Consider the following 19,449-nt stretch of genomic DNA (forward strand, 5'->3'; position numbering starts at 1 on the left):
TAATGTCCTGGGATGACACTAAAGACAGGACTGCTCCTCCAAGAAGAGACACTAATATCCTGGGATGACACTAAAGACAGGACTGCTCCTCCAAGAAGAGACAATAATATCCTGGGATGACACTAAAGACAGGACTGCTCCTCCAAGAAGAGACACTAATATCCTGGGATGACACTAAAGACAGGACTGCTCCTCCAAGAAGAGACACTAATATCCTGGGATGACACTAAAGACAGGACTGCTCCTCCAAGAAGACACTAATATCCTGGGATGACACTAAAGACAGGACTGCTCCTCCAAGAAGACACTAATATCCTGGGATGACACTAAAGACAGGACTGCTCCTCCAAGAAGACACTAATATCCTGTGATGACACTAAAGACAGGACTGCTCCTCCAAGAAGAGACTAATATCCTGGGATGACACTAAAGACAGGACTGCTCCTCCAAGAAGAGACTAATATCCTGGGATGACACTAAAGACAGGACTGCTCCTCCTAGAAGAGACACTAATATCCTGGGATGACACTAAAGACAGGACTGCTCCTCCAAGAAGAGACTAATATCCTGGGATGACACTAAAGACAGGACTGCTCCTCCAAGAAGAGACTAATATCCTGGGATGACACTAAAGACAGGACTGCTCCTCCAAGAAGAGACTAATATCCTGGGATGACACTAAAGACAGGACTGCTCCTCCAAGAAGAGACTAATATCCTGGGATGACACTAAAGACAGGACTGCTCCTCCAAGAAGAGACAATAATATCCTGGGATGACACTAAAGACAGGACTGCTCCTCCAAGAAGAGACACTAATATCCTGGGATGACACTAAAGACAGGACTGCTCCTCCTAGAAGAGACACTAATATCCTGGGATGACACTAAAGACAGGACTGCTCCTCCAAGAAGAGACACTAATATCCTGGGATGACACTAAAGACAGGACTGCTCCTCCTAGAAGAGACTAATGTCCTGGGATGACACTAAAGACAGGACTGCTCCTCCAAGAAGAGACACTAATATCCTGGGATGACACTAAAGACAGGACTGCTCCTCCAAGAAGAGACAATAATATCCTGGGATGACACTAAAGACAGGACTGCTCCTCCAAGAAGAGACACTAATATCCTGGGATGACACTAAAGACAGGACTGCTCCTCCAAGAAGAGACACTAATATCCTGGGATGACACTAAAGACAGGACTGCTCCTCCAAGAAGAGACACTAATATCCTGGGATGACACTAAAGACAGGACTGCTCCTCCAAGAAGAGACAATAATATCCTGGGATGACACTAAAGACAGGACTGCTCCTCCTAGAAGAGACACTAATATCCTGGGATGACACTAAAGACAGGACTGCTCCTCCAAGAAGAGACACTAATATCCTGGGATGACACTAAAGACAGGACTGCTCCTCCAAGAAGAGACAATAATATCCTGGGATGACACTAAAGACAGGACTGCTCCTCCTAGAAGAGACACTAATATCCTGGGATGACACTAAAGACAGGACTGCTCCTCCATGAAGAGACACTAATATCCTGGGATGACACTAAAGACAGGACTGCTCCTCCTAGAAGAGACACTAATATCCTGGGATGACACTAAAGACAGGACTGCTCCTCCAAGAAGAGACACTAATATCCTGGGATGACACTAAAGACAGGACTGCTCCTCCAAGAAGAGACAATAATGTCCTGGGATGACACTAAAGACAGGACTGCTCCTCCAAGAAGAGACACTAATATCCTGGGATGACACTAAAGACAGGACTGCTCCTCCAAGAAGAGACACTAATATCCTGGGATGACACTAAAGACAGGACTGCTCCTCCTAGAAGAGACACTAATATCCTGGGATGACACTAAAGACAGGACTGCTCCTCCAAGAAGAGACACTAATATCCTGGGATGACACTAAAGACAGGACTGCTCCTCCTAGAAGAGACTAATGTCCTGGGATGACACTAAAGACAGGACTGCTCCTCCAAGAAGAGACACTAATATCCTGGGATGACACTAAAGACAGGACTGCTCCTCCAAGAAGAGACACTAATATCCTGGGATGACACTAAAGACAGGACTGCTCCTCCAAGAAGAGACACTAATATCCTGGGATGACACTAAAGACAGGACTGCTCCTCCTAGAAGAGACTAATGTCCTGGGATGACACTAAAGACAGGACTGCTCCTCCAAGAAGAGACACTAATATCCTGGGATGACACTAAAGACAGGACTGCTCCTCCAAGAAGAGACACTAATATCCTGGGATGACACTAAAGACAGGACTGCTCCTCCTAGAAGAGACTAATGTCCTGGGATGACACTAAAGACAGGACTGCTCCTCCAAGAAGAGACAATAATATCCTGGGATGACACTAAAGACAGGACTGCTCCTCCTAGAAGAGACACTAATATCCTGGGATGACACTAAAGACAGGACTGCTCCTCCAAGAAGAGACACTAATATCCTGGGATGACACTAAAGACAGGACTGCTCCTCCTAGAAGAGACACTAATATCCTGGGATGACACTAAAGACAGGACTGCTCCTCCAAGAAGAGACACTAATATCCTGGGATGACACTAAAGACAGGACTGCTCCTCCAAGAAGAGACAATAATATCCTGGGATGACACTAAAGACAGGACTGCTCCTCCAAGAAGAGACACTAATATCCTGGGATGACACTAAAGACAGGACTGCTCCTCCTCAGTTTCTCTCTGTTGTTGTGTTTAATCCACAGTTTGAAAAGTATGAGACATTTTGCTGTCTGCAAGTTACAAATAATTACAAAAAATCTGAGCTGGCGCACACCCAGAAAAATGATTTTGTGTGGAGGTGCTGACTTGGTGATTTACCCAATAAATGACTGGGAGTTTATATGTGGAGTGTGTGACGCTCTTTATTTGCAAGTTACAGAGAGACAATAACGTAAGCATATATATACTGTAAATACAGTATGTGAATATACTGTATAGAATGTTTTTTTTTACATTTTGTGTTATTCTCGATAGTTGTTAAATGCATTGTATCCACATTTGTGGTTGTATTGTGTTCTTGAATTGTCAAATAAATCAAACACAAACAAAATAAAGTAGGCTAAATATAAATAGAATTGCTAGAACCGGCATCCCCATTCAAGTCAATGAGACATACTGGTGCACTGGACATAGAATCAGGAATTCTATTTCTATCTCTTGATCATGTATCATACCTGTATTGTAGAGTAACATACAGTCTTCGTGGTCTCTGCAAATCTATTCCTCTGCTGCCACCTGCTGTTTCTATGTATAGACAGCAACAGCATATTATATCCATATATACAACCTCCTTGGCCTTAGAAAAGACAGAGTAGGGTATCAGCTGACCATACCCCAATCCTAACATTAACCATTTTGGGGAAAATGCTAAACTGACCCAAGATCAGTGTCCAGGGGAAACTTCCCCCCAGAGCTGTAAAGACTCTGCTGCCCCCTCTGTGTTCATGTATTAGTGCTCCTCTCACTAGTTTCACTGTGACAATGCAGGCCAGACGGGCTCCCCCTTCTGTTGCAGTTCAGCTTGTGCTACTCAGTGTAGGATAGAGTGCGTTCCAATAACATCTCCCTTCTCCTGAAGTGTACACTTGTTCACTAGTTCCCACAAATCCCCACCACCACCACCACACACAAAAACATTGATACTACTATCACTTTTCATACCCTTTTTACATGTATTTCGTGATTTGACCACTTAGGGGCACCATTGTAACATGAACGGTTTGCGTAATTGTATGCCATGCGTAATGGTGCTAGAGGGGTCATGTTACAAATAAATCGTTATTTACCTGAATTTAATGACAATGAATCATTGTGTTGTCAACATGATACAATTGAGTCCTTTCCGACACAACAAAACAACCTCCTAACTATTTTTGGTGAGGTCGCCATTTTGGACACTTGAGACACCCAGCGAGCACACTGATTGGTCGATTACATGCGGAGTCCTCATACCTGGACCCCCATCCCGTGCTAAACGGCAGCATTTCCACAGCATGCGCTTGATTGGGCTACTCAGTGAGAAAGCACCCCTTCTTAGACCACTCTTCAAGAGCCGCGCTCTTATAATGGCAGCCCCAGAAAAACTCGTTGATTTCTAGCGAGGGAGGTGCTATTACGCACCAAACGAGTGTCCTATCCAATTATCTGGAAACCCGGCATGTGTTGTAATTGAATCCTTATTCCCCAACCGGTTGTTATGGATGGAGGTCGAGAGAGGGGTTAGTTAGTGCCTGTTGCTCTTTCCTGGTGCAGCATGGGGGGGTCTCTCGCTTTATCAGTCCTCAGGATGGGCAAATTGGAGGGATTGAGGACGCTGCGCCGCCAACAAGAATAATTCACTCGTTTTCGGAGAGACGATACAACTAGCGGATATCTTGGCTCCACCGTTCGCCTGGGTCGATAATTTTTTCGCCTGGGTCGATAATTTACGCTATTTTTAGGAGGAGTGCCTTTATTACATGTGAAGTTCAATGCTGGAATATAATTTTTAATACGGAGTGTTTTCTTGTGTTTGGAGCGTTTTTGTGTGTGAAGAACCTGCAGAGCAACTTTTGGAACAAATTACGCATACGCAGATGATGGTGTTTTACATGTAGAGTGAAAGTTTCGCTCTGCGCTCTGTTGGGTCATTATTGTATTACATTTTTGTATGTTTTCGGCATTGCTAACTATATTCAAGAACAAAATAGGGTTAAAGTCCTGGACTGCAGGAGAAATGGCCAGCGAACTGAAACCACGGCTTTGTATCATGACAAAGAGTGAGAACGGGTATGGGTTTCACTTGCACGGTGAGAAGGGGAAGAACGGCCAGTTCATTCGCAAAGTTGAGCCCGCGTCGTCAGCGGAAGCTTCGGGGCTGCGCCCGGGGGACCGTGTCATTGAGGTGAACGGGGGAAATGTGGAGAAAGATACGCACCATCAAGTGAGTATTGCACATCACGAACTGTCCAACTCCATCCGGTTTTCTCTGTCAGTGGTCTACATCGACATGTTTAATATGTGCCAGCAGCACACCACCCTGCATACCACTGCTGGCTTTAACCAGCAGCACACCACCCTGCATACCACTGCTGGCTTTAACCAGCAGCACACCACCCTGCATAACACTGCTGGCTTTAACCAGCAGCAAACCACCCTGCATACCACTGCTGGCTTTAACCAGCAGCACACCACCCTGCCTACCACTGCTGGCTTTAACCAGCTGGACACCACCCTGCATACCACTGCTGGCTTTAACCAGCAGGACACCACCCTGCATACCACTGCTGGCTTTAACCAGCAGCACACCACCCTGCATACCACTGCTGGCTTTAACCAGCAGCACACCACCCTGCATCCCACTGCTGGCTTTAACCAGCAGCACACCACCCTGCCTACCACTGCTGGCTTTAACCAGCAGGACACCACCCTGCATACCACTGCTGGCTTTAACCAGCAGCACACCACCCTGCATACCACTGCTGGTTAAAGCCAGCAGCACACCACCACTACTGGCTGGCTTCTGAAGCTAAGCAGTGTTGGTCCTGGTCAGTCCCTGGATGGGAGACCAGATGCTGCTGGAAGTGGTGTTGGAGGACCAGTAGGAGGCACCCTTTCCTCTGGTCTAAAAATAATGCCCCAGGGCAGTCATTGGGGACATTGCCCTGTGTAGGGTGCTGTCTTTTGGATGGGATGTTAAACGGGTGTCCTGACTCTCTGTGGTCACTAAAGATCCCATGACACTTATTGTCAGAGTAGAGGTGTTAATCCTAGTGTCCTGGCTAAATTCCCAATCTAACCCTCATACCATCATTGCCACCTAACCATCCCCAGTTTACAATTGGCTCATTCATCCCCCCTCCTCTGCCCTGTAACTATTCCCCAGGTCGTTGCTGTAAATGAGAATGTGTTCCCAAACCCTTCCTCCCTAGTCCCTTACCCCGTGCCGCTCAGCAGTAAGTCATCACTGGCGGAGACAGACGTCTGCTGGGAGGCCTGGGACAAGGGAGACCCACTTTAGACACTTCAACAAAAAGGCTGACATGATGTAGGGTCCAGCTACTGTAGAGAGTGTTGGTGTTTCTGTCTCCCATCACCCCCTATTCCCTGTAGTTCACTACTTCATTATCATGTCAATTATCATGTTATTACTCTCATTCTCTTTCTCTCCCTATCTTACGCTTTCATCCTCTCCTTTGTTCCATTTCATTCAAAGGGCTTTATTGGCATGGGAAACATGGGTAGCCTAGTGGTTAGAGCGTTGGGCTAGTAACCGGAAGGTTGCAAGTTCAAATCCCCGAGCTGACAAGGTACAAATCTGTCGTTCTGCCCCTGAACAGGCAGTTAACCCACTGTTCCTAGGCCGTCATTGAAAATAAGAATTTGTTCTTAACTGACTTGCCTAGTTAAATAAAGGTACAATTAAATATGTTTATATTGCCAAAGCAAGTGAACTAGATAATAAACAACAGACAATATATACAATTGAAATACAATTAAAAAATGAACAATAACACTCACAAGTTTCAAATGTCATATTATGGCTCTGTACAGTGTTATAATGATGTGCAATAATGATCTCCCGCTACCCGCAGGTGGTGCAGAGGATCAAGGCGGTGGAGCATGAGACCAGGCTGCTGGTGGTAGACCGGGAGACGGACGAGTACCTCCGCAGCCTGCGCCTCGTCTGCACCGAGGAGATGGCTGTCCGTCTGGGGGGACCCACCTCTGTGTCCCCTGCCTCACCCCCAGCCTCACCACCCCCATCCTCGCCCCTGGCCTCCTCGCCCACGGCCAAGAGAGAGAACGGCTCCGTGTCCAAGCTGCCCACTACCCTGACCAGAGAGGTACCCAAGCCCACGCGAAGGTCTCCGTCGCGGGCCGCCAAGAAGGTGCGTACCCCCTCGGTTGAGACTCAATGGATGTTTACTTTGTAGGGGTGTTGTGGTGGTGGGTTAGTGCTGGACTGGAACAAAAGCTTCCACCTGCACAAACACACACCAGAGACCACCAGCTGACATAGATACATGCTTTTTACACTGGAGTAGGGCTGTGTTCTTGTGTTCTTGGCTGGAACAAAATCCTGCACTCATATCTGCACATCAGATATGGACTGAAGGCTCCTGGATCAGGGGATGGTATTTCGGGGATTATGGCTGAAGTTAGGGGATGTTCGAGAGAACATACAGTACTTACTTAGGCCTTTGAATTCCTTATGGAATTACATGCTTCCAATCTCTTCCAAACCCTTCTGTCCTGCACCATTCCTTCAAGGTGTTGATACGTCACCCCCACTTTCTTCATGTCTTGTTCTGTGTCACCCCTCCAGCTGTTCTTGGGTCTTCTGTCCTGCACCATTCCTTCAAGGTGTTGATACGTCACCCCCACTTTCTTCATGTCTTGTTCTGTGTCACCCCTCCAGCTGTTCTTGGGTCTTCTGTCCTGCACTATTCCTTCAAGGTGATGATACGTCCCTCCACTTTCTCCATGTCTTGTTCTGTGTCACCCCTCCAGCTGTTCTTGGGTCTTCCTCTCTTGCTTTCACCCTGTGGGTTCCAGGTAAGATTGAGTTCAAGGGTAGCTCAAGGGTAGCTAAACCCAAACTGCTATCTGCTATCTGCACAGTTCCATGCTGTCACCGTGTCCTGGTATTTGAATGTGGGTCAGTATTCTCTCGCTGTAGCAGCCAGAGAAGCCGATGTATAACACCTGATTGCCTTTAGTCACAGATCTAGGGTCAGTCTATCTTCCCCAAATCATAACCTACACTATTAGGGGGAGACATACAAATTGACCTTAGATCTGTGTCTAAGGGTGACCCCATCCTATACCCGCTGAGATCTGATTACCTGGGTCTTGTTTTTTGAGCTGGCTGACTGAGCTCCAACCTGATCTGACGGCCTAGATTAGATTAGACCTGTCCTCTATTTGAAGGGAGCCCTGTCCAAGACCTGTCAACACACAGTAGTAATAATGTGTGTGTGTGTGTGTGTGTGTGTGTGTGTGTGTGTGTGTGTGTGTGTGTGTGTGTGTGTGTGTGTGTGTGTGTGTGTGTGTGTGTGTGTGTGTGTGTGTGTGTCAGATGGCAGGATTGGTTCCAGACTTCTTGTAGTTTCAATGGTCAGAAAGGCACTCAAAGGTCAAGGGTCATTACATCACAGTGGTTAGGATTCTGACCTAATGGACAATGCAGCAATTCTCCCTGTGCTTGTCAAGTACCTCAGTGACATCCTGTGGCTGTAGAAACTACTATCCACACAGTATTACTGTAGACCTCAGTGTAGAAGTGCTGGGCTAGGATCAGTTTAGTGTTTTAGATCATAATAAATAAATAACAATAAATAAGATAGATGGACAGGGGGACCTGATCCTAGATCAGCCCTCCCACTCTGTAAAGCTTTATGAATAGGGACCCTTGGGTGAACATGTTCTGGTGAATGGTTGTATGTGCAGATGTCTGAAATATGATATCCCTGGCTTATAGCCCTGGGCTGCAAAAAGTTTGTTTTCTCAAATCTAGTTCAAGTATTGCATGTTGATTTGGAAAACATTTCCGTTGGGTCCCTGTCTTCCTGACAATCTACTCTGCTTTTGTTTTCATCTGCAAGAGGAGGCTCCTCTGCTTCTGTTTCATGCATCCAACAGAACATGTGTTTTCACTTACGCTCGTCTTGCCAATTGGTGCACGATGCAGAACTCTTATTTCTACAAAAGCACTGACAAGGCGTGTGTGCATGTGGTGTATGTGTGCGTGCGTGCAGTGTGTGTGTGTGTTTAGCCTTTGCTCAGCTGCGATCGCTTTGTGAGCCGTGGAGAGAAATCCCAGCAGCCTGAGGGGCCAGAAGGCCTAACTAAGCTCAGGAAATGTATCTCCCCCCACACCCCTCCCTCTCTCTCTCAATCTCTCTCTGCCCAAGCTTGCCTGAAGAGAACATAAAATACACAGAGACCCCAGAAACAAATCCTTTCCAAGTGGAGAGGAGGAAAGGAGAGGAAAGGAAAGGAGAGGAAAGGAAAGGAGAGGACAGGACCGAGTTTGGGAAACCCTGCACAACAGCCAGTCAGTGGGCCAGTGTAGGGTAGTGTGGATGTCTGGAGGACACACACACTCACACTCTCATGTATGCACGGCACGCACACACACACACACACACACACTCATGTATGCACGGCATGCACACACACACTCTCACGTAGGACTAGGGTCCTGCAGCTGGACATGTGTATGGTAATCTGTAACAAGGTGGACGAGGAGGTGATATTTCCTGTTTCATCACAAAGGGATCAAAGTGTGTTTGTGAGATATGTGCATGCATGCGTGTGTGTCCACTCTAATCCACAGAGCTAAAAGAATGTATTTATTTGTTGATATAGTTTAGCTGGTGGCCAGGACTCATTATAAAATAATAAGGGGACAGTATCCGGTCTGCAGCCTTTAGCTAACCCCAATGCCTGTACTCTGTCAGTGTCCCAACTGAGAGTCCATGTTTTATAAGAGATGGATTTCAGTCTAGATATGCAATATAAAACATGGACCATGCATCTGTAACTTCCATTGCAGACTCCAGAGGCTGACGTAGAGAGTGGGGGGGTACGACTGGAACGTCCCTCCTAGCTGTCAGTACCAGCCGTCTGTCTCACACCCTGTCTCCCACACACGTCTGTTTTCCCTCCTTGGCCTCCGCTGTGGTCCATAAAACAGACGTAGAAACGTCTGACCAGCTGGATGGATGGGGGAACAGGGAGGGAGGGGCTCTGTAGCAGGGCAGCAGTCTTTCACAGGATGGCTACTTAACCACAGAGCAGTTCTGATCAGTTTTAGATGTGACTGTTTAGTCTACTCAGTTATCTAGAACTCTAAAGGACCTCTCTTTTCCTCTCCTCTCTACTGTGTATGCAGTGAGCCCAGTTTGCTACAGTAAGTGTTGTCAGGGCAGCCAGACTCCTAGGGTTACCTTGAATTCCAGGACTTCCTGGGGGGAGGAGTCGAGGGAGGAGCGGAGGGATTAGGCTCCAGTCTGCAGCCCAGTCTGTTCTGGGGCTGGGAAGTAGTGCAGGCAGCGCCTCTACAGAGCTCCACAGACCCCCTGTCACCAACCATAATCACTAACACATTCGCCTAATGTGTGTGTGTGTGTGTGTGTTCATGTGTGCACGCATGTGTGTGTGCATATGTGCATGTGTGCATTACTGCCTGCGTACGTGGGTGTATGCATGCTTGTCTGTATGTCCACATGCCAACTTTTGCATCGGTGCATCTGTGTGTGAAGAAGTCCTACGATTCTCACTGGGGTTTTCTGGGTTTGATCTCCCTTCATCTTCTGGTTTCCTTTTCCCTGCATTCCTCTACTGTTTACACTCCTGTAGATTTGAGAGACAGCTAAGAGAGTCCAGAAGAAGAGATTAACTCAGAACCAACTGATTTCAGGCTGTACTGACTATGTGACTGTAGCTGTACTGACTGAGTGACTGTAGCTGTTCTGACTGAGTGACTGTACTGGCTGTGGGACTGTAGCTGTACTGACTGTGTGACTGTACTGGCTGTGGGACTGTAGCTGTACTGACTGTGTGACTGTACTGGCTGTGGGACTGTATCTGTTGTGACTGTGTAACTGTACTGGCTGTGGGACTGTAGCTGTACTGACTGTGTGACTGTAGCTGTACTGACTGTGTGACTGTAGCTGTACTGACTGTGTGACTGTAGCTGTACTGACTGTATGATTGTAGCTGTACTGACTGTGTGACTGTAGCTGTACTGACTGTGTGATTGTAGCTGTACTGACTGTGTGATTAATAGCTGTACTGACTGTGTGACTGTAGCTGTACTGACTGTGTGACTGTAGCTGCACTGACTGTGTGACTGTAGCTGCACTGACTGTGTGACTGTAGCTGCACTGACTGTGTGACTGTAGCTGCACTGACTGTGTGATTGTAGCTGTACTAACTGTGTGACTGTAGCTGTACTGACTGTGTGACTGCAGCTGTACTGACTGTGTGACTGTAGCTGTACTGACTGTGTGACTGTAGCTGTACTGACTGTGTGACTGTAGCTGTACTGACTGTGTGACTGTAGCTGTACTGCCTGTGTGATTGTAGCTGTACTGACTGTGTGACTGTAGCTGTACTGACTGTGTGACTGTAGCTGTACTGACTGTGTGATTGTAGCTGTACTGACTGTGTGATTATAGCTGTACTGACTGTGTGATTAATAGCTGTACTGACTGTAGCACCAGGAATGCAATCCCCTTATGCACAATGTACACACATGAATCCAAAAATGATTTACCCTGTACAGTGTATGGTTGACTTGATAACGTATAAAAAGAAGGTGAAACTGGGGAGAAAGAGAGTGCTAGAGAGGAGAGAGATAGAGAGAGACAGGCATATGGTTGTAATATTATGTACATACTGTATGTAAATAGTGGTGGATATAAAACTCAAAACAGGAAGGATAACATTTTCTCATTTTCATTCATAAGCATAGCATGCTTACCTATACAGTCATGTGAGTCGTGTCCTGCTTTCTAAAACATATTTTTTCAACAACTAATAGAATCCTACTGAGGACAATGACTGGAGCTGCAGAGGGAGTGTAACAGTTATACACTGCTCAAAAAAATAAAGGGAACACTTAAACAACACAATGTAACTCCAAGTCAATCACACTCCTGTGAAATCAAACTGTCCACTTAGGAAGCAACACTGATTGACAATACATTTCACATGCTGTTGTGCAAATGGGATAGACAACAGGTGGAAATTATAGGCAATTAGCAAGACACCCCCAATAAAGGAGTGGTTCTGCAGGTGGTGACCACAGACCACTTCTCAGTTCCTATGCTTCCCTGCTGATGTTTTGGTCACTTTTGAATGCTGGCGGTGCTTTCACTCTAGTGGTAGCATGAGATGGAGTCTACAACCCACACAAGTGGCTCAGGTAGTGCAGCTCATCCAAGATGGCACATCAATGCAAGCTGTGGCAAGAAGGTTTGCTGTGTCTGTCAGCGTAGTGTCCAGAGCATGGAGGCGCTACCAGGAGACAGGCCAGTATATCGGGAGACGTGGAGGAGGCCGTAGGAGGGCAACAACCCAGCAGCAGGACCGCTACCTCCGCCTTTATGCAAGGAGGATCAGGAGGAGCACTGCCAGAGCCCTGCAAAATGACCTCCAGCAGGCCACAAATGTGTATGTGTCTGCTCAAACGGTCAGAAAAAGACTCCATGAGGATGGTATGAGGGCCCGACATCCACAGGTGGGGGCTGTGCTTACAGCCCAACACCATGCAGGACATTTTTCATTTTCCAGAGAACACCAAGATTGGCAAATTCGCCACTGGCACCCTGTGCTCTTCACAGATGAAAGCAGGTTCACACTGAGCACATGTGACAGACGTGACAGAGTCTGGAGACGTCATGGAGAACGTTCTGCTGCCTGCAACATCCTCCAGCATGACCGGTTTGGCGGTGGGTCAGTTATGGTGTGGGGTGGCATTTCTTTGGGGGGCCGCACAGCCCTCCAAGTGCTCGCCAGAGGTAGCCTGACTGCCATTAGGTACCGAGATGAGATCCTCAGACCATATGCTTGTGCGGTTGGCCCTGGGTTCCTCCTAATGCAAGACAATGCTAGACCTCATGTGGCTGGTGTGTGTCAGCAGTTCCTGTAAGAGGAAGGCATTGATGCTATGGACTGGCCCGCCTGTTCCCCAGACCTGAATCCAATTGAGCACATCATGTCTCGCATTGCCCACTATCGCCATGTGCTCGCCAGAGGTAGCCTGACTTCCATTAGGTACCGAGATGAGATCCTCAGACCCCTTGTGAGACCATATGCTGGTGTGGTTGGCCCTGGGTTCCTCCTAATGCAAGACAATGCTAGACCTCATGTGGATGGAGTGTGTCAGCAATTCCTGCAAGAGGAAGGCATTGATGCTATGGACTGGCCCGCCCGTTCCCCAGACCTGAATCCAATTGAGCATATCTGGGACATCATGTCTCGCTCCATCCACCAACGCCACGTTGCACCACAGACTGTCCAGGAGTTGGCGGATGCTTTAGTCCAGGTCTGGGAGGAGATCCCTCAGGAGACCATCTGCCACCTCATCAGGGGCATGCCCAGGCGTTGTAGGGAGGCCACACACACTACTGAGCCTCATTTTGACTTGTTTTAAGGACATTACATCAAAGTTGGATCAGCCTGTAGTGCGGTTTTCCACTTTAATTTTTAGTGTGACTCCAAATCCAGACCTCCATGGGTTGATAAATTTGATTTCCATTGATCATTTTTGTGTAATTTTGTTGTCAGGACATTCAACTATGTAAAGAAAAAAGTATTTAATAAGAATATTTCATTCATTCAGATCTAGGATGTGTTATTTTAGTGTTCCCTTTATTTTTTTGAGCAGTGTATAACACATTGTGTTGGGTGTAAGAACATCCCTTAGCCGTGGTATATTGGCCATATACCACACCTACTCTGGCCTTATTGCTTAATTAACAGGGGGCGTGGGTATATCTGAAGGCTGCTCTCCACACAAACACACGCACTCACACACGCACACAAAGAGAGAGAAAGAGACACACACATATGCACGCACACACTGACAGGTCTAGATATTACAGTAGAATCCTCTGTCTAACCCAGCCAAGACTATTCCTTCAGGTGTATCTATATACAGTGCCTTGCGAAAGTATTCGGCCCCCTTGAACTTTGCGACCTTTTGCCACATTTCAGGCTTCAAACATAAAGATATAAAACTGTATTTTTTTGTGAAGAATCAACAACAAGTGGGACACAATCATGAAGTGGAACGACATTTATTGGATATTTCAAACTTGAAGCCGGATTTGGATACAAAAAGATTTCCCAAGCTTTAAGCATCCCAAGGAGCACTGTGCAAGCGATAATATTGAAATGGAAGGAGTATCAGACCACTGCAAATCTACCAAGACCTGGCCGTCCCTCTAAACTTTCAGCTCATACAAGGAGAAGATTGATCAGAGATGCAGCCAAGAGGCCCATGATCACTCTGGATGAACTGCAGAGGTCTACAGCTGAGGTGGGAGACTCTGTCCATAGGACAACAATCAGTCGTATATTGCACAAATCTAGCCTTTATGGAAGAGTGGCAAGAAGAAAGCCATTTCTTAAAGATATCCATAAAAAGTGTTGTTTAAAGTTTGCCACAAGCCACCTGGGAGACACACCAAACATGTGGAAGAAGGTGCTCTGGTCAGATGAAACCAAAATGTAACTTTTTGGCAACAATGCAAAACGTTATGTTTGGCGTAAAAGCAACACAGCTGAACACACCATCCCCACTGTCAAACATGGTGGTGGCAGCATCATGGTTTGGGCCTGCTTTTCTTCAGCAGGGACAGGGAAGATGGTTAAAATTGACGGGAAGATGGATGGAGCCAAATACAGGACCATTCTGGAAGAAAACCTGATGGAGTCTGCAAAAGACCTGAGACTGGGATGGAGATTTGTCTTCCAACAAGACAATGATCCAAAACATAAAGCAAAATCTACAATTGAATGGTTCAAAAATAAACATATCCAGGTGTTAGAATGGCCAAGTCAAAGTCCAGACCTGAATCCAATCGAGAATCTGTGGAATCCGCCCAATTTTTCAGTTTTTGATTTGTTAAAAAAGTTTGAAATATCCAATAAATGTCGTTCCACTTCATGATTGTGTCCCACTTGTTGTTTATTCTTCACAAAAAATACAGTTTTATATCTTTATGTTTGAAGCCTGAAATGTGGCAAAAGGTCGCAAAGTTCAAGGGGGCCGAATACTTTCGCAAGGCACTGTATATAGACTGATGTAAAGAGACTCACTCCAGGGCCTAACAGCAGCTAGCAGCTTCCTGAGACATAATCAAAGAAACAGAACACCCTCGATAGAGGAGACGAGATTGTGTCATTATCAAATGAAAGAGTTTCGTCTTTTGCTTGCCTCTCTCTCTCTCTCAATTTCAATTAAATTTCAATATAAGGGCTTTAATGGCATGGGAATCATATGTTTAGATTTGCCAAAGCAAATGGGGGCTCCCGAGTGGCACAACAGTCTGTGGCACTGCATCTCAGTGCAAGAGGCATCACTACAGTCCCTGGTTCAATTCCAGGCTGTATCACATCCAGCTGTGATTGGGAATCCCATAGGGTGGCAAATTTTTTCTTAACTTTATTTTTTAAAGCAAGTGGAATAGATAATTAACCAAAGTGAAATAAACAATAAAAACATATATTCACACACTTGCCAATCAGACCTTACCATTGGATGAATGAGTGGGTTTTAACTTGCCGGTGAATTGGCGAAGGAAATGAAAACGGAACCATGTGGTCATGAGGATGTATCCCTTACCTCTCCATACAGCTTAGTCAGCAGCTATCACCTTAACACGTACCCAGTCACACAAACACACCCCCCTCTCTCACCTTCTCCAGAAGAGGCGGGGCTTAGTCTTGTATTGTCACCAGCACCTGTGATAAAGTGTCAGGTGTCACTTTCTCACAGCATCACACAGAGCAGCCTCAGCCTACACACACACACACACTTACACTCACACACACACACTCACACAGCCAAACCACTACAAAGACTACTCTTCTCATGCGTCTGTGGTGCCGGTGGTTGAGAACAGGTGTGTGACATCATTAGGACTGTGTTTGTGTGGTGCTCATTCAGTTATATCACCTTACTGTGTTGGCATCAAGCAAAACTATTATGTCACTTGATTGTGTGGGGGTTGGCGCCACTCATTATGACGTCAATAGAGTGTGTAGGTGTTGGGGGGAAACAGGTAAAAAACACCTTGTTGACCTCCATATCTGTGTCGCGCACACACACACACACACACACACACACACACACACACACACACACACACACACACACACAGAGACAGAGACAGAGACACACACACTAGTGATATGTGGGTTGACTCATAACCTGATGGCCCCGATGTTATATCCACGGGGCAAACGGGTTTCGGGTCATTAAATATTGTTATGTGTGATAATTCTGAGGCACTATACAAATTCGATAGTCACAAGACGGACTTCAAATAGGCCTGTGACATGTCAAGAGAACTGTAGCCTACTGTTTAGATGGGTTAACTGGAAAGTGAAATCTGGACGCTGACTCTGGGTGTATATCCTCTCAAATGGCCTTATTATTAACTCCTGCAGAATGAAGCATTTCTTGCAGTAAAATTATACACCAAATGTAGGCACAATTTGGACTTGAGAACAGCAGTGGAGAAATATGATTTCTTTCTTTCAGCCTCTTGAGAGAATGTGAATGCGCAGTTATATACCGTCTGTAGAGGTGCTGTCTTTATCAGCATCATAAAATTTGATAGTATTTCGGCCACATAAAATATGCATCCAATCAGAACTGAAATCGGATCAGAAACTCATTGGGTCGTTTTCACAGCTTTCTGTTTCCTGACAACCGTCAAACTGGTGGTATCTGGACATCTTTTCACAGAAAATCTTTCCATTTATTTGTGTTATTGCATTTTCTCCCCAGTCACTAAATGTCTTTGCTCCGCGAATGAAGATGACAGAGAGAACTTCACCGACGTCAACTAGATTGAAGCATTCATTCTATCTATCTATTACATTATTCTGTTGAGCAGGTGTTTATTTAGTCTTCTAGGGCAACATATAATGACAAGAGGGAAGCTACATGTATCTAATTATAGACAAAATGTAGAAAATTATAAGCAGAAACGTAATATCTAAATTATGCAAAAAAACAGTCCTGCCCCCCTTTCAAAAACTATTGGACTGTAGCCACATGTTCTATGTTTGTGGGTTAGGGTTGGGTGCTGGCCTCAGACTTTCACATGTAGTCGGGCGGTTGAGGATGTTTATTAGCAATTGCAGGCGGGTGCAGGTGAACAAACAGCTGACCCGCGCACCGCTATCACACACACACACCGCTAACACTCACACACACACACCGCTAACTCACACACACACACCGCTAACACACACACACACACACACCGCTAACTCACACACACACACACCGCTAACTCACACACACACACCGCTAACACACACACACACCGCTAACTCACACACACACACCGCTAACTCACACACACACACCGCTAACTCACACACACACACCGCTAACACACACACACCGCTAACACACACACACACACACCGCTAACACACACACCGCTAACACACACACACACACACCGCTAACTCACTCACACACACACACACACCGCTAACTCACACACACACACCGCTAACTCACACACACACACACACACACCGCTAACACACACACACACACCGCTAACACTCACACGCACACACCGCTAACACACACACACACACCGCTAACACACACACACACACACCGCTAACACACACACACACACACACACCGCTAACACACACACACACACACCGCTAACACACACACACACCGCTAACACACACACACACCGCTAACACACACACACACACACCGCTAACTCACACACACCCCGCTAACTCACACACACACACTGCTAACTCACACACACACACCGCTAACACACACACACCGCTAACTCACACACACACATCGCTAACACACGTACACACACCGCTAACACACGTACACACACCGCTAACTCACACACACACACCGCTAACACGCACACATACCGCAAACACACACACACACACACAGCTAGCACACACACCACTAACACACACACACACACACCGCTAACACACACACACACACACCGCTAACACACACACACACACCACTCACACACACACACACACACCGCTAACACCCCCACACACACCGCTAACACACACACACACACACACACCGTTAACACACACACACACACACACCGCTAACACACACACCGCTAACACACACACACACACACACACACACACACACACACACACACACACACACACCACTAACACACACACACACCGCTAACACACACACACACACACCACTAACACACACACACACCGCTAACACACACACACACACACCGCTAACACACACACACACACACCGCTAACACACACACACACACCGCTAACACACACACACACACACCGCTAACACACACACACACACCGCTAACACACACACACACACACCGCTAACACACACACACACACACACCGCTAACACACACACACACACACAGTAATGTTCACAAGCAGCTCTTAACATCTTGAGGTAATATGTAGGTAGGGGTAAAGTGACTATGCATAGATAATAAACAGAGAGTAGCAGCAGCATATGTGAGAAATGTGAATGTATGTGTGTGGCGTCAATATGCAGGTGTGTGTGTGTTGGAGTGTCAGTGTAGTATGTTTCGGTGTGTGGTTAGCGTCCAGTGATTATACATCAAGCCTATGAGAGAGACTCAGTGCAAAGAAATATGAATCAATTAAGGGGGTCAATGCAAATAGTCCAGATAGCCATTTGATGAACTGTTCAGCAGTCTTATGGCTTGGGGGTAGAAACTGATCAGAAGACTTTTCACATACGCCTGATATGGCGGAACCTGGTGAGGAAGACATGGTGGAACCTGGTGAGGAAGACATGGTGGAACCTGGTGAGGAAGACATGGTGGAACCTGGTGAGGAAGACATGGTGGAACCTGGTGAGGAAGACATGGTGGAACCTGTTGAGGAAGACATGGTGGAACCTAGTGAGGAAGACATGGTGGAACCTGGTGAGGAAGACATGGTGGAACCTGGTGAGGAAGACATGGTGGAACCTGGTGAGGAAGACATGGTGGAACCTGGTGAGGAAGACATGGTGGAACCTGGTGAGGAAGACATGGTGGAACCTGGTGAGGAAGACATGGTGGAACCTGTTGAGGAAGACATGGTGGAACCTAGTGAGGAAGACATGGTGGAACCTGGTGAGGAAGACATGGTGGAACCTGGTGAGGAAGACATGGTGGAACCTGGTGAGGAAGACATGGTGGAACCTGGTGAGGAAGACATGGTGGAACCTGTTGAGGAAGACATGGTGGAACCTAGTGAGGAAGACATGGTGGAACCTGGTGAGGAAGACATGGTGGAACCTGGTGAGGAAGACATGGTGCAACCTGGTGAGGAAGACATGGTGGAACCTGGTGAGGAAGACATGGTGGAACCTGGTGAGGAAGACATGGTGGAACCTAGTGAGGTGGGCACACTGACAAACTGCCCTGCCCAGTCCTTACGTCTGCTGCTGTTAGTCCAGTGATGATTATGAGGGCAGCCAGGGACTTGTTGCTATTGATGTGGTGTTGATGTGGCTATTCTTCCCACAGTGGTTGAGGCCAGGGATTTTCTGTCTGAACTGTGAGTTGAGTTTATATTTCTCCTTCTGCTGGTTTTGAAGCCTTATTGACCCAGAAACCCCTAGCCACAGCTG

The 19,449-nt window shown here is 46.7% G+C and overlaps 1 protein-coding gene across 1 annotated transcript in view; it reads left to right on the forward strand.

Annotated features, from left to right (window-relative positions):
- The window catches only part of LOC139396104 (Na(+)/H(+) exchange regulatory cofactor NHE-RF2-like), a gene marked incomplete at its 3' end in the record, with an annotated part of 51,708 nt that overhangs the window by 3,565 nt on the left and 28,694 nt on the right, over window positions 1–19,449 (forward strand). The window contains exons 3-4 of the mRNA XM_071143312.1: window positions 4,729–4,971; window positions 6,623–6,919. Coding sequence (XP_070999413.1) covers window positions 4,729–4,971; window positions 6,623–6,919 — 540 coding nt within the window. The remainder of the gene's footprint in view (window positions 1–4,728; window positions 4,972–6,622; window positions 6,920–19,449) is intronic.

Source organism: Oncorhynchus clarkii, unplaced genomic scaffold (assembly GCF_045791955.1).
Source record: "Oncorhynchus clarkii lewisi isolate Uvic-CL-2024 unplaced genomic scaffold, UVic_Ocla_1.0 unplaced_contig_601_pilon_pilon, whole genome shotgun sequence".
Taxonomy (NCBI): domain Eukaryota; kingdom Metazoa; phylum Chordata; class Actinopteri; order Salmoniformes; family Salmonidae; genus Oncorhynchus; species Oncorhynchus clarkii.